This window comes from Scyliorhinus canicula, chromosome 8, assembly GCF_902713615.1.
Source record: "Scyliorhinus canicula chromosome 8, sScyCan1.1, whole genome shotgun sequence".
In the NCBI taxonomy this organism is placed as follows: Eukaryota; Metazoa; Chordata; class Chondrichthyes; order Carcharhiniformes; family Scyliorhinidae; genus Scyliorhinus; species Scyliorhinus canicula.
Window position 1 is genome coordinate 118,557,876 of NC_052153.1, and position 26,361 is coordinate 118,584,236.

Sequence of the window (26,361 nt, forward strand, 5' to 3'; positions counted from 1 at the left end):
CAGCCGGGAATCGAACCTGGGACCCTGGAGCATTTATGCTAACCACCATGCTACCCTGCTGCCATCCTCCCACCCTTTCTCCCTTAGGTGTTTTTCCAATTTTCCCATAAATATAATAAAAACAAAGTAAAAAATGTCCAAAGCAGCCAAAAAACTGGCTCCAAAAATCTCCAGCAGCCAAAAGCATCCCACATTGACTCGAATGGTAAAGTCAAGACCTACCCCTGATATTCATCACTGTCGAGCTTGCCAATTCAAATATACCAATGAAAAGTCCAGGGGGCTTACTTATTACATCAACGGATTTGCGAAAATAGGTTCTATATAGTTTATCTACATTGTCAGATAAGAGCCCTTAAAGCATAGAGCATTCGACCCGACGCTCGCCAAGTGCAGGATACAATCTAATCAAGCTATACGATTATTTGTTACTTCTGGTACGTGATTCTGAACGTTTTATCCTGAGAGCCATCTAAGATATTGAATTGGGGAGATTACATATACAAAAACATATTTTGTAGAAGTACATCGACAACTACTAGTCTCTTATATAATGGAAGGATAGCACTTTAAGTAAACGCACAAAATACTGAAAATTCCCAACGTTTGAAAAAGAAAGCTGGGTTGATAATTTCACAGGGATGTGCAGTGTGCGTGTGGGCTTGTAGTAAGTGGTGCCGCCGCCAGGAGGAGCGTTGGAGCTGTCTAACAAGAGTTTCCGACCTGCAGACTCAGACCTGGGGACTGACTGGGTGCCTGCAGCACACAAATCAAATCCCCGCGATAAACTGGGAGAGTGGAAGGAGCAGACACAACGTGCGAAACTCGGGCTACAAGCCATCTTTGGAGAAATTTGATACGTGGAGTTACCTGATCCACGTTTTTTGTGTGACAGTGAAACTATTTTACACCTGTGGAATGTAGCCTCCGAGCACTCCTGTTTTGTGAATCTGTTGCCGTTGCGTTTATAACTAATAACCTGGGGGAAGCTTCGCAGTTCAGGAGGCGCAGGACCGACCATTTATATTCATACAATATCAATGCTAGTGATTCAACCTGACTTAATGGCACATGATCGGATTGTTTTGTTACCACACTTATTTATTAACAGTATTGGTTTCTGATCATCAAAACATTGACAGAATGGGGGGGGGGAGGGGTTGCAATTACTTCCAATACAATGAATTGGCTTGTGCGAGACAGGGTTGGAAGTGAAGGTGAAGAAGCTTGTGTGTGGGGATGCAATGCATTCCTTACAGGAATGTCCAGCCCAATGTTGCCGCCGGCCCTGGGACCTGGCCCCGGCTACGCCTTTGCGCACTGATTGGTGGAGAGGAGCTGGGGGCGGGGACACCGACAGCCTATCGGCTGTTGGGAAGGGGCGGGGTTTCCTCTGCCCCTCCCCCTTCTCGCGGGGTAAATCCCCGCCCACCCCCTCCTTCCCTCCCTCCCTCCCCCGGGGGTGGGGGGGCTGGCACAGACCCGCCTCTCCTACCGGCCTCCCAAAACAACAGCGAGTGGCCAGACTGAATGAAGCGGCGGCGCTTGTCTGGCAGTGTCCGCTTTCCGCGCCCGCCTCCGATTGCTCTCTGGATCCCGCTTATCTCACCCCGGGAGGGGAGGGGCAAAAACACACCCACCCCCAAAAAAACAAAAAAAAACCCATCCTGGAGAGGCAAAGCTTGTTTTGCATTGGGCTGCTGTTGGCTTTACCGTGTTTGCAGAGTGCTGGCCGTGTTGAGTGAGTGTGTGCAGCCTACAGCGGCTACTTTGTCCCAGCTCTCAGACCACATCTTACAAAGTCTATCTTCAGAGGGCGATTTTATTTTGGCGGAGTAGAGGCAGAAAGAGCGGGGGGTGGAAGGAAGGAAGGAAGGAGGGAGGGAGAGAGAGAGAAAAGAAGGATGCTGTGACTGGATGCTGCTGCCTCGGGAATCTCCAGCTGCTCTTGTTCTACTCCCAGTAACTGAATATCTATCATTTTAAACATCGGCACGCACATCACCGCCAACACCGACAACGCACCTGGGGCGACACGGGCTGTTCGGACCGACTTTCTACTGCCGGCTGCACACAGATTGCGGACTTAGCCTCGCTTTGCTGAACAGACCCCGAACTTTCCGCCGATTCCACTCCCTGCAGCCTGCGAGCTGGGGGGGTGGATTTTGTAACTGGTTTTATTTTTAATCTCGCCGATCACTGCCTCACGTTTTGTGTTCAGATGCATTAACAATTCCTTCAGGTCTCTGCCCTGCTTGTGGAGGGGATTTTTAATTTCTTGGCACACGTTTTTTTGCAGATATTTTATCCTAATTTCTTGTGTTCCAATCTTGGACTTTGCCTCTCTGATTCCGGACTTTGATATTTATCTGAAGACAGTGAATGTGAGGGAAGATCTGAAACTGTAAGTTTGGGGAGAGAGGAGATCCTCTCATCCTCTGCAGCAGGATGATCAACGTGGAGATGGTGGTCGTTTTCGTGGTGCTGTGGATGTGTGTTTGGTCACAGGAGCCCAGCAAAGTGGTGGCCGACCGGTACGCCGTCTACTGGAACAGCAGCAACCCGAGGTAAGGCGCGCCTGGAGCCGACCACCAGAGCGGGGAGTGGAGCCGGCTTTCCCGGCCCGGCTGCCGGGGGGAGGGGGGAGGGACGGTGGAGGGAGAGAGACTCGACGCTTTTCCTCTTTTTAGCATCAGATAGATCAGTAATGCGAACTGTGTAACGCGACAGCGTTGAAACACCCTGGCACTATTTCATGGTTTTATTTATTTTTTAAAACAAGGATTGGGAGCTAGGGATTGAGGGGGGAGAGGGTTCCTGTGCAGTATATAGTCTGACTGGACTTTTCCCCCTTCTAAGTGCTGAGGTAGACGGGAGGGTATTTTCAGGTGAAGTGCGCACCTCAATCTGGCGATAGTTGAAGTGGGTGAGTGTTTGGAATTGTAATGAATCGCTGGCTCCGTTTAAAAGTTACTCCTCAGACAGCCGCGCCACTTGGGCTGTGTTGTTTGATGTGCCGCTGTCGGGTCTCCCCTCTGTGTGTGCGCTTAATGCCGCGCCCATTGAGGGGCAACTCGACAGCAAGTTCACCATTCAGTTAGCTCGACCGCCAGCCCATGTCCGGCTGGGGTGAAAACTGTTACCCCCCCCCCCCCCCCGGGATGGATTGTGGCGACTGCGGGACCGAGACTCTCTCTCAGCCGTGGCTGAAAGAAAGAGGAAACCCCAGTCTGCTTGTCAAAGCCGGCGAGGAAGCGGCTTCCTCCAAAAAAAGGCTGCTTCTGATTTTGTGGCGAAGTTGGTTTTATGATTCAAAATTCAAATGGAAGGAGGAAGCGGCGGGACAGCCAGTGACCACTCGCCGGACGGTCCGTTCTCCAGAGGAGTGTGTTTAATTTATAAATATCAGGGGGAGATTCAATTTGGAGTTTCGAAACGAACATTTCGAAACGAACGATGTTTGATCAGGACGCATAAAGTCTGAGATGTTGGAGGCAGGTTATTGGGAGCGGGAGGAAGGCGCTGAAGTTTGAGTAAAACTTCTTCAGCTGACTCGGCTCACATCTGAACAACATTCGGGTCAGAATGCGGGGGAAACAGCTCAGTGTTTCATTAAAGTTTCACTTCGGTTTATATAGTTTATACAATTGCAATAATTGCAGTGTTGAACGCTCCCATATGTTGTTCTATAAAGTTTCCCTCGCCTCACATTTTCCAGACATCCGCACACTCACCAGTCCTATCCGCCAGTCCTTTTACCGAACTCAAAATACACAAAAAAACCTTTTTATATAAAGGAGGAGTAACATCTGGGTTTGGATTAGAAGCTGCGCTCCATGCACGCCTTTACCGCCCTGTTATTAATGTTTCATTGATCTGTAGAGGCTGAAAGTTTAATTGGAAATTTCAACCAGAAATGTGAATCGATTTGTTAGATAATCGATAAACAATTCAAGGATTAAACACTAAAAAAGTTATTTTTGCTTCTGCAAGAGAAACCTAAATTGCTAATGTCCCCATATCCGGAATCACTCAGCGCATTTACAGTCTGGTATTGCGCCATGAAATGCTTTAAAACAGCACCAGCAATCCAGCCACCAAGAAGCACCTTAAATTTATTATTTCCTCTTGGGTTTATCACTTTTTTTCCAATGATTTGTATGAATCATTCTGAATGTTACAATATTCAAATTTCCCAAATTCAATATTAAGTTATTGCATTTTCAAAGATGAAAATATTTTGCGTATCAAATCATATTTTATAGTAAGGTACATAAAGATTTTTCATAAGAAAACTTTGCTACTAACAAGAAACTCGTAGGGGTTCCATTTAAATCCAGTTTGAATGATTCTCCCCACGTTCATTTAATCTTTTTGGAAACACTTAAGGGGTTCAGAGTGAGTACAGTAACAAAGGTTGTTTTATTGTTTCATTCTAAATTGCACGTTGCAATTTAAACCTACAATTAGTGGTTTGGGTTGGTGCTGTTGAATGAACCTTCCCATACCCTTTCTCAGTCATTATGTTGCTCCCTCTCTAGTGTTCGCATTGTGCATGTATGCCCTCTCATTCTGATTTTTGTGTGTGTGTGAAGTTCTCTTTTTCCCCACTGTTCTTGTGTTTATATATCTCTGCATTATGTGCGTGCCATGTTCTTGCTCTGTTTTCCTTCTTTCTCCCTATCTCCATGAATCAGTCAGTTGCTTCCTCCTTTTGTAGGTATTTCTCAATGTGTGTCCTCCTTCTGCCTTTCTGGATGACTGCATTTGTTCTGTTTCTCCAAATTTTTCATTTTTTGTGTATTCCGTATTCTCCATTGCATGCTCTCTTTCTTGTTGCCATTCTTTATGTACTTGTGTGCCTGTCATTCTTGTATGTCCCCCACTTTGGTGTTTTCTTTCCTTTTTAATGTTCTGCCTTGTCTTATATATCTACTTTTTTTCTGACTTTTCTAGCACAGAGGTGATGTCCCAGTTTGATCTGAGATGAGCAAATGGATTTGGGTCACAGGGCATGTTTTTTAATGCGTTTACAACACTGGCGGGCAAAACCCTTCTTCTAGCTAACAAATTGGGAGAATTCTCCCTCCGGGTTTATACTATTGTAATGCAGTATCTCCTTTTGTGGGTCTAAATATGAAGAATGGAGAATTTAAAAATAAGATACGAGATATCTGATACGCCTGTAGGTTTCAGCAATAAGTTTTATCAAAGAAAATGGTGCCAAAGTGACAGCTTATGTTGCCATCTTTTGAGTTATGAGTTGTGACATTTCAAGTGAGTATATAAAGTAACCATGTGGGATTCTGTTTTTATAGGAATAAATTGTATGCATTGTTATAGCTTCCAGCCTTGCCAATTGTAGAAAATAGGAAAGCAGGTAAAGCTCTTTTCATTTGGGGCTCAATTTCTCTGGTTTGCTGGGTCAATAGAGTAGCCTATCCTCTCCCCAGGAAAAGCGGCTCAGCACAATATTCCCTTGTTAAAGAAAGGGTGCAAAATGGCCATGGAATTCATGATCCATAAAATTGCATGTTTCAAATCCAAATGTCATCTGTGTGGCAGAATAAACATTATTGCATTTTAGTGCATTCGGACACTTTCCTGTAGATATCTTGACATGCCCCCGGTGGCTGCACAATCACGACATTATCAGCTATGGACATTGACCTTGTAATGGCTGTAAGTCTTCTATATCCAGCTGAACAAAAGTTATGGATAAAAACTTTTCGTAAAAAAAAAAGATTGTGGCTTTTTTCTGAGGAATATGATCAGTTTAAGGTTTTAACTGTGGATAATAATCTATTTATTGTTGTAGTTTGTTTTAATAGTTTTGATGCCTGAAGAGAAAAATGCAAAAATGTATTGCATCATGCAGTTAGGATAAATTTAGAAGCGTTGCTGCTTTAACGATAAGAACGCACAATCTATTTGTGACTGAACATATATTTTTTTGTATGCGGTAACCTTTATTAAAATCAAATCTGTTTTGCTGATTATTTTCTTGGTCTATTCCACTTTCATATTTCTAGAAACAAAACATTTAAAAATATTAATTGAAAATGAGGACATTGATGAGCAAGTTCTGTTGAGTTGAATCAGTCATGCCTGAAGGGTTGATGCTACCTATTAAGAGTCGGTGGTTATAAGCATTTTATTTGCAAGGGAAAGTTTTGAGTTTACTATTTACCTTCTCTCAGTACTCACAGGGGGTGAGGGAAACTGCTGCTGCTCTTAAATGTGTCCGGGCTTTGGTTGTAAAATTCCAGCAGAAAAGGTTTTTGCAGTTCATTATATAGTGCTTAGTGAAAGTTAATGGCATCACTGCATCCAGTGACTGTTACAGCAGGAAACCCTGCTCTTTCAATGTGGTCCCTTTGTGTGAGCTTGAGAGAAACCAGGACCCATAAGGGTTTCACAGATTGCAGCCTCATGAGGAAAGGTACTGACAGGCAACTTATTAGAGGTTAATTACCCCACTCTCTTCTTTTAATAAAAAAGGGAAAAATTCTTCCCATTCACAACTGCTAATACCTTAATGAAGGGGTTGCATTCCGACCCTTCCAGAAGCTATGTTTCCTGTTGGTGAGGTGCAGCTAAAGATGAGTCTTTTCTACTATCCTGTTGCTATGGATCTGGTAATCTAACAATACCATGCTGTGCAGAGTAAGTGAATGAATGCAATTAGTCCTTCAGGAGTCCTGTGCTCACTGTGAGAGATGAGAGAGAAAATTAGGAGAGGAGAAAGGGAAATTGAGCGATTCATTGACAAGATACACATGAACGTACAGGTATAGTCGTGCACAAGTATATGAATCTTAAGGTACAAATTCTTGCATTATGAACTTGGGCAAGATATAAACTATTGTTTATCTTATTTAAAATAAGGAAAACTGCTAAATTCCTCTGATTTCAATTAACAAATTGCTGTGCATGTGCATTGAACACTTATTAATTTCAAAGCCAAAATATTGGGTATAATTTCTAATATAGTGATGCTGATATAAACTAACTCGCATTGTGATCATTTTCGTGGAGTTCACATGTCGCATTCCAGTTGTTATGCTTTTAAACATAGCTTTTCAAGTTAGAAAAAGCCAACGTTTTGTCAATTTGTCACCGCGTGCAATATGAAACATTACTAACCATGGGCAAGAATTTTTTGTTTTGCAAGAATCATTTCATTTAGTTTATATCAGGAAAGTAATACGACAAGAGTCCAGATGACAAAAATGTGGAGCTTTGTGAAGGAAAAGAATCCTTTTGCTTCATGCTTCTGCTCCTCAACCTGCAAACACTTTCCAGTAATGTGACTGAGCCAACATTTCTGCAAATGTTTGGTTTCTTGACCAAATTTCCTGTTCTGCATAGTACAGTGTCTGGGGTGACCCCCTGAAGAAGGATTACAGCTCTGCCTTGCTGTTGTACAAAGATTAAATGTATGATAGTCCAAATGAAGCCTTTGCCATAAACATATATAATGTTTCCTTAAAAATTTTAATTTGGGTAAGCACACGGCTTTCATTTTTTATGTCTAATTCCAGAATTAATTACTTTGCTCTATTTGCAAGCTCCTTTACCCGAACCTTTGGCACTCGGAGCTTTTATGATACTTTACATGCTTTTGTGTTTCTTCCTCATTAGCTTTGCTAATACTGTTTGCAATACCCAGTGAAACAATTATTGTTTGGTGCAGATGCAATAAAAGGGACTTACACTTATTCAGGTCAGTAGAAATTTGCTTTACTTAAAATAAATTAATGCGCTAGAGGGTAACAGCTCCCTCCTGTTTACACCACTGTTGACTTGCACAGTAGATTCTGATAGTTGCAGGCTACATTCCAAGTTTCAAATATGCATTCATCCAAATAAATACTGCAACCTAATTAGGACCCAGGCAGGTCAACAGCAATAGGAGTGCTAAATGGCATTGTAAATGTCATTTATTCTATGATGTTGTATCCTTCTAAAACTGATGCCATGACCCACAAATCCTACAATACCCCCCTCCCCATATACCCACACAAACATGAAAAAAAGCCTTGTCCTTCTGCCCTTGTGAATTATTGCTCTGTCTCCCGCCTCCCTTTTCTCTCTATGAACACATTGCCTCACAAATCTTTGCCTATGTTTCTTGCAATGACCTATCAGAATCGCTCCAATTATATTTATAACCCTCCTACAGTATAAAAAATGGTCCTGAACAAAGTCATAAGCAATGTTTTCCAAGACTGTGGTGGTGGTGCATTATCCTTCCTCGCCCTTCTTTATTTCTGTAACCTCTTTCGGCAGTAAAGCCCCTTCCTCAAACTCTTATTCCTCCGCGTCAGACCTCTTCTGCTTCCCTCCACTTCACTGCAGCTTTGACCACCATGGGTTCTGCTCCTTTTTCTGTAGTTCCCTCCCTAAACCTTTGCACCCTTCCGCAGCTCTCTCCACTTCACCCTTCTATATAGCATCATCTTTAACCAAGCTTTGGCCACTCCTTCATAATATCTTGGCTTGCAATTTTTCCTTGCTCTTCAATGAAGCGCATGTGACATGTTTTCTATGCTACAGGCACTATACGTCCAAGGTGGTGGTGTTGCTTAGTTAGTGACTCTGTGAAAAACAGGAATAGTTTTCCTGCCCATTCTCTCTGTTTCTAAAATGATTGTGGCAGTCAGTCTTTCCTTTGCTCCCATCATGACCTGTCAACACTTCATAGTAATTAAAGACGTGTCAGCAAAGCATTTTCCATAATATTTAAAACAGCAAAGACAAGGTCCTGCTTTGAGCAATGACTGTCAGGGGGACAATGAAAACTAATTACACACATGGCTGTCACTATTGTTAAACTTGTCATTTAGGGAAAAACATGACAAAGTATGTGATTTACTGATGGCTGTTTATGACGAGGAGGCAAGCTTTTTTTAAAAAAAAAGTATAATTGCTTGTTTTGTTCAGGTCTCCAAGTCTCCTCCCAAATATATATTGTGCAACTGCAGTACTCTGCATCCCAACCTTCAGTCTGGTTTCCCCTTTTTACTCTGTTTAATGTTCATAGGGTTTTTCTGAAAAGTGCAGTGGACTATACAGGAGGATCAGTTTGAATGCGTTATACATCATTTACAGCAAGATATGATTATACTTGACTAGCCCACTCTGATCTTAATACAAAGTATTTTAGAACAAGGACTCATTTCTTTAAGTTAATTGTGGGCATATTTCTTTTATAAAACTTCAGAACTCTTTACCTCATGGATATTGTATTTGATGTTTCCATGCAAGTAGGTGCCCCCACATATGTGGCCCAGAGCGGCACAATAATTGTGCTGTTTAAGGAGAATGGCGAATGCAGAAAGCTAGTCAGCTTAGCTCCACACACACTAAGGAGCTGCTATCGTTGCTTCAGTCACTGCGTGTTTCCATCACAGCCTCCAAGTAGTTGCACACAATGACCTTTGAGGTGCACTCGTGTTCAGAGCTGGCTGAGGAAATTATGTGTGACTACTTTCAAAATGGATGCTGCTGGAGGCACTTGTATAGTTTCAGAAAATAGAAGAATGAAACATTGTTCATTCCCTTTTGTACTGGTTAACATTTATTCTTGATAAGCTTATGAACAACTTAGTTGCTGCCTCATGTGAGATTGAAAGTAATATCCTTCTTAAACCAATAAATAATCACTGATTAAGTGCGAGAGAATGGTGAGGTGAGGATTAACATGAGTACTGAAAGGAAGATTGTTGCTCTTCACATGATTAAAATAGTGCAGATGTTCTCGCTCTGAAAAATGTCTCCCTTAAATTTATATTTGTTAATTTACAGGGTGTTAATGGAATGTACATTCTTGTGGGTTTGGTTTTATCAAATAGTTCTCCAGCTGCAACAAGAGTGGTTGCTCCAAGGCACTTATTGTATTTTGTGACTTAGAAGTATCATTGTAGGATGTTGCAATCTATTGGTGAGTTGTTTTCATGATGAGCAAGGACCAGAAAGTTGTAATTGAACATACCAAAGGAGCAAGCTGCAATCTGCAGTTATTGAGAGGTTCTGATAGTCAAGTGTCCTTGTGTGATCAACAACTATTTAAGAAGGTTGCGATTACATAGTGTCAGCTTTGGTTCACTTTGTAACATTTTTTTGCTTCTGAGTCAAAAGGTTACAAGTTCAAACCCTGCTTCAGGGCATAAATGACCAAACTGATTATCTGATGTCCAGTTCTGGATGAGCTGAACTTGCCTCCAATTGAATATTGGGAATACTGAAACCAATGGAAGCGAGTTAACCAAATGGGAACTATACCCCATAAGGAGTGCGTTTAGCGGGTGGTGAATCCTGCACATGCCTGGGGAGATGAGGTGTTCCGGGGGAACCCCCTTACAGTGGCACGCTGAGTCCTGTTTCCTGTACTGAGGAGCCCTGTTTGCCGAAATTCCTTGGTGCCAGGAGAGATTGGGACGTCATTTGGAAATGGCACCTCTCACCCCCCCCCCCCCCCCCCCCCCCCCCCCCAAAATCACCAAGGGGGTTGCCCAGTCCGCCTTGCCTCCCCAGACATGTGCATGGCACCCCTCCCGCCCGATCACTGCTGTGCACAAAATACCAGTGGGGCACCTTGGCAGTGCCCAGGTGGCACCAGAAATGCCACGATTCCATTCTGCCCAAAAGGCATGCACCTGGGATCACAAATCCGCTGGGAGACCCCCACGAGTGCCGTTCGGCTGGTCTGCATTTGTGGAGACCAGTACTAAACGGTGCTCGCCCAAGGTCTTCAAAGCAAAAGGTATAGATCCCAATGCCTTGGTTACCTCGGGGTAACCTAGCTGTCTAGCTCTAATATGCAGATTTGCTGAAAGTTGATCCCGCCCACAATGGCCAGGCTTTACATCGTGATGCCTCATGAGATCGCGATAGATCTCGCGAGGCATGGTAGATCCTGGGAGCGATGTCTCCTGAGATTTACCGGCCACGTTGCATGCAGTTTTTCGGCCACATTGTGGCCAGTAGCCAGTACATCACACCCATTATTTTTGTCCTCTTCCAAACTCAGTTTTCTAGCTACTGTACTAACTCCATCCCACTCACAGGCAATGGTCTGAGACTAAGGTCACACTGTTGGCAACCTTGCTATCATAATTAGCCCCTGATATGAGCATCATGAAGACTGCCTATTTCTACCTTCATAACATCACCTGATTTTGTTCCTGTGTCAGCTTACCTGCTGCTGAAACCCTCATTCATGCCTTTGTTACCTCTCGACATGACTATTCCAACAAATGTCTGACTGCTATCCCACATTATACCCTCCTTAAATTTGAGATCATGTATAACTCTGCACCAGTTTTGCTCACCTATCATCCCTGTGCTCGTTAGCTTACATTGACTTTCCATTAATAAGCATCTTGATTTTTGGATTTCTGTTAATAAGCATCTTGGTTTTAAAAAGTTTGCAAACTTTTTAATGTTCCTCCATGGTCTTGCCCCTCCCTATTTCTAATCTCCTCCGACACCACAACCATTCACGATAGCTATGCTCATCTAGTTCTGGCCTCTTGCAAATTTCTGATTTTAATCCCTCCACTATTGGAGGCAATGCCTTCAGTTGCATCCCTAAACATCTCTGCCTCTGTAATGCTTTTGTCCTTTAAAACCTACCATTTGACCAAGCGTTTGATCATCTAACCTGATAGTACATTATGTGGTTCGGTGTCATAATTTGGTTTATAATGCTCCTGTAAAGTGCTTTGGGATGTCTTCTTAAATTATAGGTAAACGTGAGTAGTTGTCGAGTGCTAAAATCTAGATTGGCACTTTAGTGCAGTATTAAGGAACTGCTGCACTGTCAGAGGTTTTTTTTTGATGAGACGCTAAATTGGAAGACTGTTTGACGTCTCAGATGGATGTAAAAGATCCCCAAGAGAACAGAGAAGTTATCCTGTGTGTAAGCGATCAGCCATGATCTGATTGAATGGTGGAGCAGGCTAGAAGGGCTGAATTGCCTACTTCTCCTGTTAATTCCTATGTCCTGACCAATATTTATCCCCTCGGTGGACATCCCAGAAATAGATTATCTAATTATTATCACATTCCTGTGCATGAATTGGTTATTGTGTTTCAACAGCGACTACACTTCAAAAATACTTAATTGGCTGTAAATTTGCTTTGGGACATCATGTAGTTGTGAAAAGATACATATATAATTTTTTCTTGATATTTGTTTTATGGATTTAATATAAAACTCTTATTTTAGCTGATTTTGCTGGAGATGGCTGTTGGTGCTGGTTATGTTCTTAATCGGTGCTAATGCTCACAAAGGATCTAATGCCGAACAAAGGGTAGTAGTAGCAAAAACTAACCCTAGCATTAATTGTATGAGCTGCGTTCTCTTTTAAGTAGGGGTTCCATAATGGTCTGATGGCATTTTGATGGTATATAAATACATTAAAAAGGACATCTGAGATAATTTTCTACTGTCATACCTGTGCTGGTTGGTTAAAGATAGGATAGCAGGAGGATTAAAAGTAGGCCTCGGCCTGCTCACCCCACTTCCCCAGGAAATAGTGTGTCACGTGAGGATTTTGGTGGGGAAAAGATAAAACATGAGAAGGCAATATAGTCATCTTATAATCGAGGCACGACATCACTTATTCTGCAGTCAACATAACTGTTCAAATTTAGTGAAGCTGTCACAAAACATTTTGGGACCATTGCAAAAGTTTTTTTTAAGGTATCTGAAGGTAAAACTGATTCCAATCAAGATTAGTTTAACTTGGCTTCTTCTGCAGTCACTGGCAGCAGCAGCCAGGGGCTAAATTGGTTACTCTAATAGGTTAAATAGTAGCACACCACATGTAGCACACCACAAGATTCCAAGAGGTGAGCGAGACCATTTGGTCCATCTTTATTTTCAGAAGCTGTTTTATTGCATGCACTTGAAGCAAATGGAATTTTAAATAGGGAGAGATGTAAATCGGGCTTACCATTGTCAGATTGATACAAAGTCGGGGTTTACCCAGTGCATTTTATTATCTTCAAGAACAGTTTTGTGCATGAATTTTTCTTTAATTGGGGTTTTACAGCTAACATTCTGGAAACTATTTCAAGTTGTGCAAAGCCTTTTCACAAATGTATTCTTGAAATAAATAGAATATTGCACTGGAGATGCTGAGGTCCAAATTTCTTTTCAGAAACAGTTGACCATTTTTTGTTTACTCCTTCATCCATAGAAGGTGTTCTCAGTTTATGTTTTACACCGATTTAGGGAAATATTTATCAATGTGAGGAAAAAAAGTAACATTAATATGCCCATACTCCGAACCCCCACCCCCTCCAGATATTCAGCTCCCGGAGTTTCAGTTACTGCGGTAGTATAAAACTGTTCAGATACCATTTAATGATTGATACTGGGTGCCTCTCCTTTGTTAGTGGTGTAATATAATAATTTGATATAACAGCTGACATTACAATCCAAGAGATTTATTGGAGAAAATTATTTTGGTTTGTAGAGGCAGAGTCACATGCATGAGAAGTCCCTGACAGGTCACTGAATTAAGTTAATGACATTTCTGCTGGGTAACATGGCTTTCCTTTGCATTCTGTAGTTGGGTCTTCTAGTAATGATGGGAGGAACACAGCAGTATTTTAGCATGATGATGTCAGAGATAATTTTATTTTCATGACCTGTGGTTTCTCTGCTTATTTTTGTTTTAAGGCCCAATATTTCCGAGTCCAGGCTCCTTCATGGCTCCCTGCTGCTGAGTTCCGCTTGGAAGGAGCCATAAAACGGTACCGTCAAACCCCAGTAAATATTGACTGTGTCTTGGAGCTGTGACCACTCAAAGCGGGGACCAGCAAATTAAAAGACTGTTATTGTTCTGTCCTTAGACAGTACTCCATGACTGACACCAGCGTATGTGTGTGATAAAAGCTAAGAATCAGCATAAGAAAGATATAGGGAGAAGCAAGGAGGAAGGGAAGTAAAATAGGCGATACATTAGACCATCTCAGTACCAAAGAGCACTGACATGCACTGAATCACAGAAACATCCACAAAGCTAAGTGAAAAACACTGTCTGCCCGTATGGGGAGGCTGGAATTATAAATGGAGGAGCTAATTGATGCACTTAACATTTTGCCCTTTGTGTGTCATTGGGCAGGGTCTAAACACATGGTATATTCAGCTTGACAATATAGGTTCGGCTAAATTTAACCCTTTCAGTCTGTTCAGGAAACGCATTAGAAAGTGCCTTGTGGCTAGTTTATACCAGCAAAACATTAATTGGACAGTTTTTGTGATGTAGCCAGAAGCTGTAGAACTCAAAACTCCATTGGTTGTTATTTGCAACTAACTTGACACAAATTGAAGCTGGACGCGCAAAGAATTATTTGCTATAGTTGAAGTGCAATTTTGGAAGTGATGCGGTGGGCAGATTTAAGTGTGATATAAATCAAGGAACTTATTCTGTGTACCAGGGTAAACGTCTGACCCTACTGCTGATTCTGGGGAAAAGCACAATGCCTGCGATAAATACTAATTTAATACTATCTTCCCTGTGAATCATAGTGAAATAGTGTTTGTTGGGCTTGCAAACAAAAACCAATTCGGCCTATCTTATTTTTAGCTGAATATGAGTAGATGATGAGTGTTGGTAGCCTAGTTAGCCGAATGGATCCCTCAAATGAAGAGTATTGACAGTGAGTGTTTTGGATCAGAGCTGGTTGGCTGCAATTGCGGAGTAGATCTATTGAGTTTAAGGGGATGTGAACAAGTGTGGCAGTTCTTTAAAGAAATCTTTCAACTTTCAATGTGCATACTAGTTTTTGTTTCTGCAGCAGCCACAATAATAATTTCCTCTAAATTGTGCACATTATTTGGATCCAAGGAAAATTTACAACAACCATAGGATAATTTCAGTAATATTAAAATGTACACCACAAAATTCCACAGGAAGTTGCAGTTTGATAGGGCATGGTGGTGGTTACACAGTAATTGATTATTTTTTTTACATAGAATTTACAGTGCAGAAGGAGGCCATTCAGCCCATCGAGTCTGCACCGGCTCTTGGAAAGAGCACCCTACCCCCTACCCATGGTCAACACCTCCACCCTATCCACATAACTCAGTAAGCCCACCCAACACTAATGGCAATTTTGGACACTAAGGCCATTTATCATGGCCAATCCACCTAACCTGCACATCTTTGGACTGTGGGAGGAAACCGGAGCACCCGGAGGAAACCCACGCACACACGGGGAGGATGTGCAGACTCCGCACAGACAGTGACCCAAGCCAGAATCGAACCTGGGACCCTGGCGCTGTGAAGCGATTGTGCTATCCACAATGCTACTGTGCTGGATGCTTTTGTTATTTGCATGCACATCTGATTTTATATGTTACCATAATCTGTGTTTAATGGTATGAAATAGTCCCCAAGGCATGCGGGATGTATACTCTTGCCTTGCCTTAACCCACCCCTCTCCTGCATCTGTGTCTTAATACAAATTACAATTCAAATCAAAAGTGTGTGGTGGATTGGAGTGGGGAAGGCCTTGGCTCTGAGATTCTTGTCTTGTCAGTTTTGAAATTCTACTGTATCTATTTGATCTTTTTGTGCAGCAATCAGCAAGATCAGATGGTGTCATGGCCAGTCAGGATCAATGCCATCATACCAAGGCTGTGTGATAACAAAAATTCCATTTCCTACGTGGCAAACTGTGTTTGATGAATGCACAAATGTTCAATGCTGCTAACATTCCCGGGTTACCGACTGATTCTGTTTTTATTTACGTGATCCAGCCAAAGAATTTGCCTTAGTATAAATATAATTAGCAGCATTGTAAATAGGATTCCAGACAGCAGAGGTTTTACCCTCCGTTTTGGTAATATTATTGATTGATTATATGGCTGTTCAATGCTGAACACTTTCACTTTTCCTGATGTGTTGTTCACTTAATGATTATAGACATTTTTGAAATGCTTGGGCTTTCCCTCTCAAACTTATCTTGCTCAACTTGTATGCCGTTTACTTTTGTCCGGATGGGACTTACTCCCTGTAACAAACAATTTCTGACTATAGAAACCAAGGTATGCTGGCAGTAATTTATTGATTATAACTAAACCCAAAAACTCGCCTTCAGTGCTTCTTTCTCTTTTATCATTATTACAACATCAGAAGTCCTGTCAAATTTCTTCTTTACGTTCTATTGCACACGTATTTCTTCTATGTGCCTCCTCAAAATTTAAAACTCATGGAAAACTTTCCCACTCAAACCCGTTCTTCTGGGTTTTGAAACTGGTGCTCCACAACCTTGCTAATCCTCCCTTCCATTCTGGCTTTCAAGACCTTGCCTGCCGTCACATAATCACAGCTTCTTGATTTCACTCACCTTCTGGTTTATTGCTTTCAAAGATATTTTGTATTATGGGCCTCAACCTTTTGTTGGTTTCTATTTTAGCAAAATAAGAGGGTAGATATTCTAAAATGAATGTGCTTCTTTTCATAGTTTTTGGCGTGAGATATGCTGCTGCATCTCGAGAGTCAATTGGCTCTTCTTGATCGTGTATATTTGCTAATAAATAAGATTGAGCTGGTAGTAGAATTACCAATTATAACCAGGAATAAACAGGTTTATTTTGAACAAATTTACACCTCTGTTGCAATCTAACTTGATTTCTTGGTTTCTTAATTTAATAAGTCATAGCTAATTGTGATTGATCCCAAACATTTTTATTTATTAGACTCAGCGCCTCATTTATGCCACAACTGCAAATTTATATTTGATTATATTTGATGAGGAATGGTTTGAAATTCAGCAGTTTCTGCATTCTGACATTCTGCAGTTGAAGTCTCTTATCGGATGGCTGCCAATGGGGGTGCAAACGTTGAACCGTCTTTAACAAGGTAGATTACTATTTCCTGGGAGTAACTCAACACAGTTGAAGTTATTCAACTGTGAAGGCCATCACAGCCTAAGCTCACCACAGTACTTGGTCAATGCATTGAGTCATATATATTGGGGGGGAGAGGGGAGACAACCCAGGCTCAGGTTTGAGTCTGCAATTAATTTGATGACCTTTGGAATGGGATTCAGTGTTCTTTGGCAAGGTAGAGACAAAATCAGCTTTGGGGTTCAGATCTCTAACCAGTTACTCCTTATGAAAAGTTCAGGTCTGGATGTCAGATCCATCAGGTTGCCTCCATGGTGGAAATGCCTCACGAACAGTGCCTCGCCTCTGTTCACTCAAGTAAAATGACGACTTGGAAAAATTGTGTCCTAGGGCTGCTGCGGCCAATGGAACCATATACCACCATAAGCCAGTTTCTTCAGAAGACTAGAGGTAAAAACTGTTGATAGAAGAATCTTATTCTACTTGACACATCGTGGGGGGGGGGCAACTTCAGTGTACGGCCCGGAACTAGAACTATCCTCTTCAGATCTGATGCCATTAATTGAAATGATTGATTTCAACGATAATGAAAATGGGATGGTTTCTGTAACATGCGTTCTATCTTTGCTGGCTGTACATGTGAATTGTTCTAAAGTTTTCACAAGCAGCTAAAGTGTTTAATGACAGTGAGCTTAATGACAGTGAATTTTCTCCATAGCAGAAAGTAAGAGGCTGAGATGTGAATTTATTAGAATTATTCGAGGAAGGAATACCTTCCGTCCCACCTCCGCTTCACTGCACCAAAGATGTTACATGTTAACACCACTGTTTAGATGTTTTAACGAGACTGTCTTTTTGCAGTGTAATTGCTGTCTTTTCTTTGCTGTGTAATGCTGAATGCTTTCCGGTTATATGTATAGTGTGGTAAATATATATTGAAATTAAAAGCTCCATATCACACTATATATAAATATTTATATATAAACAAATTCAGCATTGTTTACAGATCTTTTTGTCTTACATCAACAAGGTTTTATCTCTGAAATTTGCGTGTTCATCCACAAAATGATGAGACATCTAGAGATGTGTAATTCTTGGCTTATGTGTGACTGCGATTTCGCTGCAGCTTCTCAGCAGCTGGTAGCTTTATGTTACTTTATAAATCTTCCTGGCTGTTGCAGTTGGGTGATCAAAGCCTCCCCTTCCCCACATCTCTTGTGCCGAGCCTTTTCTAGGAGGGTGTTGGGGGTGCTGCATCTCAAAAGATATGGAGTGCACACTCCAGGCAATGTATTTTACCTCCTTTTTTGCCATTGGAGCATTTTACTCGGCTACCATCCGCACAAATAAAAAGCATTCCTGTTTCACGGGTGAAAGCCTTCAGCAAAACTGATGTTTGAGAGTTTGCGCAAGAAGTTGGTTCATGTGATGTGTAATTTCTGTTCGAGGTAAAAAAAATTCAGAGTCACAAACTCTTATTCTGAGGTTCATTTTCTCTTGGTATACACGGCAATTTAAAGTGATTGCATAAAGAGCTCGATTTGACCAGCTCCAGTTCATTTAAATACAGACTCTCAATCCCAATGATGAGAGCAATGAAGGATTTAAAAAGCCACCTTATCATTGTCCTGAGCACAAAACCCTTCCGTTGAGATCTTTCAGCTAACTTCTTCACTTCTTAAATATCCAGGGGGCAAACTGGCCATTCTTATTAATCGGCTTAAAGCTAATGAGATGAATAGATCTTAAGCAGGACCTCAAACTGTCCTAAGCCCTTCATGTCAGCAGTTTTGAAGGGAGTTTGAGGAGGGTTTCTGTGTGTGCATGGGAGGGGGGTGGGGTGCAGGAGAAGTAGATTGGACTTCAGAGAATAGCTAGTCCTTGTTTTTCTAAGATGTCAACACATTCTCAAGTTTTACCTCGGGTATTAGTCTGCCCCCTCCCTGTTCAATCATGTGCTGACGAGGCTTGAGAAACAATAAAAGAAGGAATTAGTTTGCTTTTTTGGGTGAAAAATACCATGGGAAAGGCAGGAAAGACTGAGCTGGTTACTGGGGACTTAGCCGCTGACTTGTTGTCAGTGAAGTCTGTTTGAATAACCTGCCCCTTTAGCCTTCATTTTCCCCCTTTGTCCACTCCAGTTCATAAACGGTAGCAGCTGGAGATTTTTATTCATGTAAGCTGCTGCTTAATATCCATGAAGATTTCTAACTGGGTCAGAAGAGCAGTGGGATTTATTTTTTTGTTTTTCTTTTTCCCCACATCTAGTTAAGGCCAAAACTCCAAATGTCCCTTTTTAATCCAAAAGTACTCACCTTTTGTGTGATCTGGTCTTTGTCCTTATCACATTCTTTATTAACAGACGCCCGATACAAACCACATTTTCTTCACAGAAGCTTGAAAAGTCCTTGAGCCCTCTGAGGATTAATAAGCTGGAGTGCTTGAAGTGCTTGTTCTGGTGCTGTGTGAGAAGCTGGACTCTATACTGTAGAGGTGATGGCAGCTGGGAGTCAGAAGCATTTCATCCAACCATATGCTTATGGGTTGAACAAGTCACAGTTGTCAGCAGTTGTAGAACACATCTTTGCCCTGTGTAGATGCAGCAGTCGAGGGTTGTATCTTGACAATGCATAGGTACAGAAGTTATAGGGCACACTTGCATTCTGTGCAGTTACAGAAGGCATTTTTCATAACCACATTTGCGAGGATGTGATAGATTGTGACTTCGCACATACATCGCACGGTGCAGGTGCATCAATGGTTGATTGTAATATTAAACTGTAGGTGCATCAGTGATAGATCTGAGCATTGCCCTATCCATGTGCATGAGAGATGGACCATATCACTGTGTTAGTATTGTCGTGATAACTCATAACATTGCAATGAGTAGGTGCATCTGTGATAGCCTGCAGTGTCACATTGTATAGGGCATGAGTTATCAGTCGTAGATCATATCACAGTGTATGTGCAGTTGTGATAGATTGCAATTAAACACTATATAGATGCAGTAAGAAATAAAAAACTTGCATTTAGATTGCATCTTTCACCACCTCAGGATGTTCCAATGGCTTCACAGGTAACAAAGTACTTTTTGATTGAGGTAACTGTTGTGATGTAGGGAAACCATATAGTAACTAGGGCACCATAAAGTCCCACAAGCAGCAAGGAGAGAAATGCCCAGATGATTGGTTTTGATTGAGGGGTAGGTCCCGGCTAGGGCACCATGAGAGTGCCCCTGCTCCTCTTCCTGTTGTATACATGATTGTTTATGCCCATCTAAGACAGCAGATGGGTCGTTGGCTTAATATCTCACCTTAAGGACAGAACTTCTGACAGACCACACTCCCATAATACTGTACTGGAGTATCAGCCTAGATGATTTACCTCTCAGTGGGACTTGACACACAACCTTCTGACTCAGACAAGGACACCACCATTGAACTAAGACTGTCCGTAGTGATTGTTATTGTTCACTGTGTAGGTGCAAAAGTGCTAGATTGCATTGTATAGGTACAGTAGTGATGGATTATGTCATCACATAACAGGTGCAATAATGGTTATTGTGCCTCAACCACACACAAGTGAAGTATTTTCACAGTTACTCTGACAAAAATGGCAGTTCAATTCCAGATTTGCAAAGTGATCTCAAACTCGCTAAAGTCAAAAGGAAAATACAGGAGCAGCACAGTGGTTAGCACTGTTGCTTCACTGCGCCGTGGTCCCAGGTTCGATTCCTGGCTTGAGTCACTGTCCGTGCGGAGTCTGCACGTTCTCCCTGTGTCTACGTGGCCTCCCATAAGTCCCGAAAGACATGCTTGTTAGGTGAATTGGACATTCTGAATTCTCCCTCAGTGTACCCGAACAGGCACCAGAGTGTGGCAACTAGGGGTTTTCACAGCAACTTCATTGCAGTGTTAATGTAAGCCTACTTGTGACACCAATAAAGGTTATGATTATCTGTGAATTTCGGGAGTGGACATGTGCCGGATTTTAGGGATTTGCGATCCTCGGCCTGGCATGCACTTATAATATATACAATAAAGTTTTTAAAAATGAAGAATAAAAGTGTTCCATTCAAGTTGATACCCAGGGTTCCAGCTTCGAACGTAGCTGGAATTTGGGGTGCCAGATAAGGAGTTTTGTATCTGTACTGTGGATTCAAGATACGCAAGACCATGAATGAAAGGATCCTTGGCACTAAGCAGAATTAACCCCAACCAAGTACAAATCCAAGTTTAAGAATTGTCCGGGCTCTCCATTGTATGCCTGGGCACTTGGAAAATTTGCATTTGAATTATTTTAATGTTAATAATACATCACACTCCCACCAGAAACCGAAGACTCTTCTTGAATGTTTGCACAGGTTGGTGTCCAACTGATAATGTAATGATATGTCTGATGACTCCTCATCGTACTCTGCAGACATTGATCTGAAACTGCTATCTTTATCTAGTTCCTTTTAGTTAGTACAAATAGTAAAATAGTCACCTGAAATCTATTTACACAGCTATGTGTCCGTTAGTCTGGTGAATGATCAAATCTGAAGTAGCTCCTTAAGCATTACAAGATGTAATAGCTCACCTCTGCTGTGACTATAAAGCAAACATTTGAACTATTTAATTGATTGTTAAATCAATTTCATGTATGTGGGCAACTTTAGTTCACATTCCTTTGAAAGGTTGGAATTTAAACTCCTGTGACACTGCAGGCTATCACGGATGCACCTACTCATTGCAATGTTATGAGTTATCACAACCATACTAACACAGTGATATGGTCCATCTCTCATGCACATGGATAGGGCAATGTTCAGATCTATCATTGATGTGTCTACGGTGTGGCACCGTGAACATATAAAACCTTACCATTGTTTCTGGAGAAAACATTAGATGAGGAATCCTTCCACTGAAAAGTCTGTATTGGGGTTTTCTCAAAACCTTGTGCTGCTTTGCTCTGTATAATGGTGTGTTTAGACAGGAAGGAAAATTCCGATGGCTTGGCCAAGCCAATCAAAATGATTGCACTGATATTTTAGAAAGGAAATTGTGTCTTATAATCTAAAGGACTCACTTATTTTTAGGTACTTTAACATGTACAGTAATGGTTGAGGACCTGAGGAAACTTGTGCCAAACATGGGATCTGGTGTTTGAAAAATATTTGCGCAGTGATTTAGTTACGATTATAACTGCTTGATTGCATTACCTGTCTGTGGAGGTACCTGAATGTACAATCAGTTCATACTTGTATAATAAACCATGCTCCTGACAACTCCAATCTTTGACAGATATACTTTTGTTTAATTGCCACTAAAACCTCTTTCCAAAGCTGTGTGGGATTGAGTTCTCTGTTTATATATTTGTAAATGTTCAGTGGAAATTTACACAATGCAGACCCTACGTTAAAGGCTGAGCAGTACAATGCTTTACTGGTCTGTTTATAATGTTTGAGGTCATTTTATTTAAAGTTAAAGACCTACGGGAATATTATTTATTTCCTGTCTCTTCAGACCCTGATCCAGTAAATACCTACACTTCATCAAAGCTGCTGTTGCTTCCTTGTATAGGACTGTGTTTAGTGAATTGTATGAAAAAATATATTTTTGTAAGAGTGTTAAAGATTGGCTACCTTTTGTGCATCACTTCCTTAAAAACTTGCTGTGACTTCTATTTGCTTTGAGTTCTGTTGGATTATTAGTCTGTGAAGGAAGCGATAACGCATTTCCTTGTATTGAATGTTGGCAGTATATGTTTTGTGGCCAATGAAAAATTAAAGGATGCCTGTGAATTAGTGGCAAAGCGAGGCTTGAAAATTTCACACGCACATGAAAAGAATTTAGGAAATCTTACTTCCCATAATTGGATAATATTTTGTACAAAACACATTTTCTTGTGTTTGTGTATTGTTGATCTTTCTTTAATAAGTTATATTCATAGTAATTCATTTTTGGAATATTGCATCCCTTTCTGTTGTCTAGATGAGGAGAATAATTTTGACTTTTGTCCGTACAATAACTCTCAAGTGGAGGAAAAAATCACTCGTGGAACTATTTTAAATTCTTTAGTTAGTCTGTAATTTAATATTACTTACACCGCTGTGCATTTTCCAGATTTTTCACGGGTAAAATATTTTTCCATAGAGAGAATGAAATGCGATTGAGGTAATCAAAAATAGTCTTCGAAATCTCTTTTATGCGCAGATAAAATCATAATTCCGTGCCAAGATACTACGGCTTTGGTAGAAGCAGAAAATATCAGTTTCTTTGTAGATTAATGTTTTGGCTACAGGCCCTTTTGATTGCTAGCTCCTGTGATGGGTCTACACCTTAAACATGAATCAATTGTTTTTCTTTACAAATGAATCAGCAGTGTATTTCCAGAATTGCCTCTTGCTATTATCTCTACAGAATGTATTGTACAGAAAAATGTTTATTTAAGTTTTTTTTAATTTTCTAAAATATCCAGAAAATGAATTGTGACTTCGAGAGCTGACACGTAGTTCTAATTGTTTCTAGCAGCTTCACTTGCCGTTGATATGTAACCATGTAGCTAGTAACTGGTCATCTGTTAAAGACCTGAATCTGTCGTTTTTGTGCACATCTTGCAATAGGATCATCTTTACATTGAGAGTTTTCTGTTAACCTGTGACGAAAATGGAAGTAGAATATGATTTCACATACAATTCGATTCTCTCTGAGAAACGTTGTCCTCGTCAAATAGAGAAAAAGGTGGTCGCTAATGTTATTTTGAATGCGTAATGCACAATTTCATATCAGGATTAATAATACTCAAATGCTGTTATTTGTAAATTTGGAACATTCGTGCATATGTGTCCCTTCCTATGTTGTGCAACTTTCAAAAGGATTCTGTATGGAATCAGGTTTTGGTAGTTTTAGAATCTGACTGAGAGAGCGTGAGAAATACTGATTTTAAAATGATGTAACTAAATGGAATGACCCCAACCCTGGATTGAAAAAATTTGAGAGATGATCGGTAGCACGCAAACTTCCCATTAGCTTCAATGACGTGACTGCTGCTGCTTTTCAAAAGCCTGGGGAGACTTGAGGATCTTGCGCAGTGGGCATGAGATTTATTTTTTGTCCTTAACAAAGACGGATACTGAAATATTTTGACAAATCGTGATAGATGTCAAAAATACCACCTTTATTCTCGACGTCATTCCTTTAAAAAAAATAATTTTGGACCCACCTTCGTTTGCATATGTGCCTCTAAACTTCGGGTGGGGAAGAGATGGGTAAAGAATATCTTCAAAATTCAGCAGTGACAAGAGACCGCAGCTGAATAATGCAGTAACTTTCTGCCGACTTTAAAGTAAACGGGGAGTTGTCAGTACATTAGGAGGAGGAACCTGCCCTGTCGGTACATTACTTGCACTGGGCTAGTATCGCTGGTAAAAGGAGCATGGCACGCAGGTGTCTAAATTATTTACACTCATAATCGTCCTTTATGTTACATCTCAAAGCCATGGCTCTGTTATTCTTTTGCATAATTGATGGTGTTCAGAACTGGAAGAGTTAGAATAGCAGAAGTAATGTGATGCGAATGTGCAGTGAGGCAGCAAGTCAGTCAGCTGGCATTGCACTGCAGTGATGTGTGGGTACAGTAATCACTGGTTTGCGTGTGTAAGCCCAGTACACGCACAGCTAGAAGCAGAGAAAGGGGGCCATCTAAATATAACAGGACCTGACACTTAACAACGACTGGATGGCAGTCAGATCAGAAGGTATTGGTTCAGTTATAAACCATCTGTACTGGGAGGCAATGGTTCCAGTAGTGCCTGTCCCAATGCTGCAGGGCGCAAAATTTATTTTTTGTTTTTTTTTTGAGTGCAGCCCATTCCCAATTTTTGTGTTTGGGTGGAAATATAATTGTATAACCAAGAATATATTGGTTGTGGAAGAATCCACACTTAAATGACATTTTTTTCCAAAAGCAAGATGAAATACAGCAAGGTGAAATACTGCACCATGTTACAATTAAGCTGTTTTAAATTTGAAACAGCAAAACCAATTTTCTGAAGTTTTTTTCGAGCTACGTTTCATGCAGGACTGATCTAATAGTGCAATAAAATTCCATGAAAAGTGACTATCGACAAATACTCACGAGTGAAAATGTATTTGTTTAGCAGTAATTTGTAGAAGATAAACAGATAAAACGGTTGTAGATTAAAAGTCAGTTCTATCTATTGGCACACAAAGAGCTTGGTTTATCAGAATTTCATTGTGTTCCATATCTATGCTGCATTTGGAAGTTAAAAACCTTGCACAGTACTCTATACATTATTATTAACTGTTAACAATTGAAGAAGGTAAGTAAAGGTCGGAGACCATGATACCAAGAGAAAACACTTCTCTTATGTTGGTCCGCGATATGTTTTCCTCATTACTGAATATCTCCCCTTTTTTGTCCTCTGAAAGTATTTGAAAATCTTGTATACAAAAAGAGGAGTAAAATGCTTTCTCCTTAATATATTTCATTATACTGAGATGAGCATTTGAAGTAGGAATACCAGATTGACGTGCATGTTTCTTTCCTTGCATTTAACAATACGTGCTGGCCTAGCCAGTGACATTCACATCCCGTGAAAGAATTTAAAAAAAAAAAAAAAGCAATGTTGGTCTGTGATAATTTAAATGTGGAGATATTTCCATTAAGTGAAGTGTATGCAGTGTGTTGGTGGTCATTCACTGACTCGAGGTATTGGATTAAGCGGCAGAGTTAAATCAAGGGTTTGATTTGGGGGAAGAAATGAAACGGGCATCGTGAGGATTTTAAATTCCGTTCCTGTTCCTTTTAATATAAATAGATAAGAAAATTAATAAAGCTTTATCCTTCATTACCCCCACCGAAAGCTTTGAAAAGTACAGTCGGAAATTTTGCCACTGCTCATGAATAAGACTATATCATTTGTTGTAGAAGTTTTGCATCAAGACAAAAATGCAATTATATTTTTTGTTTAAGCACAAAAGTTAATTCTTTTCCTTAGATTTTAAAAAAAATTCTAGTTTTTATCCAAAATTTTGCTTTAGTTATTCACTGGAAAATGCCTGTTCTATGAGAGCCTTGTTGTCAGAGTGCATCTTCAAAACGGTTTAAGCATGGCATTTTAAAAATTGCAATATTCCTGTTGATGTGGTTACATGGTAGAAAAACCTGTGCAATTTCTGAAAGAGCACTTTCTTATGTAAACTGTCTGCTATGTTTTGAACTGACGCTGCTCGAATAGGAAGGAGTCACATAACTATAGATCAGAGCATCTGCAGTTCTCTGTGCTCTTAACCATTGTGCATTGGCAAAATAAAAATGCCGTCTTGAACACTGGAGAGTGACAGAGGCAGCCAGGTGATAGCTGAACCGTTAACAAAAGAACATCCTTATCTTTGCAAGAGATCCTGTGATGTGAATGTCTTATGAATCTTGAACATTAGATGCATTTTCTTGTACCTTTCCAATAACCATCTCCATTAGAA

The 26,361-nt window shown here is 40.8% G+C and overlaps 1 protein-coding gene across 2 annotated transcripts in view; it reads left to right on the forward strand.

The window, feature by feature from the left end:
- Positions 1–1,464: 1,464 nt before the first annotated feature.
- The window catches only part of efna5b (ephrin-A5b), a 244,446-nt gene continuing 219,549 nt past the window's right edge, over positions 1,465–26,361 (forward strand). The window contains exon 1 of one of the 2 annotated variants that reach the window (XM_038805148.1): positions 1,465–2,567. In XM_038805148.1, coding sequence (XP_038661076.1) covers positions 2,449–2,567 — 119 coding nt within the window. In that variant the 5' untranslated portion in view covers positions 1,465–2,448. The remainder of the gene's footprint in view (positions 2,568–26,361) is intronic. The other variant, XM_038805147.1, reaches the window with a different exon arrangement.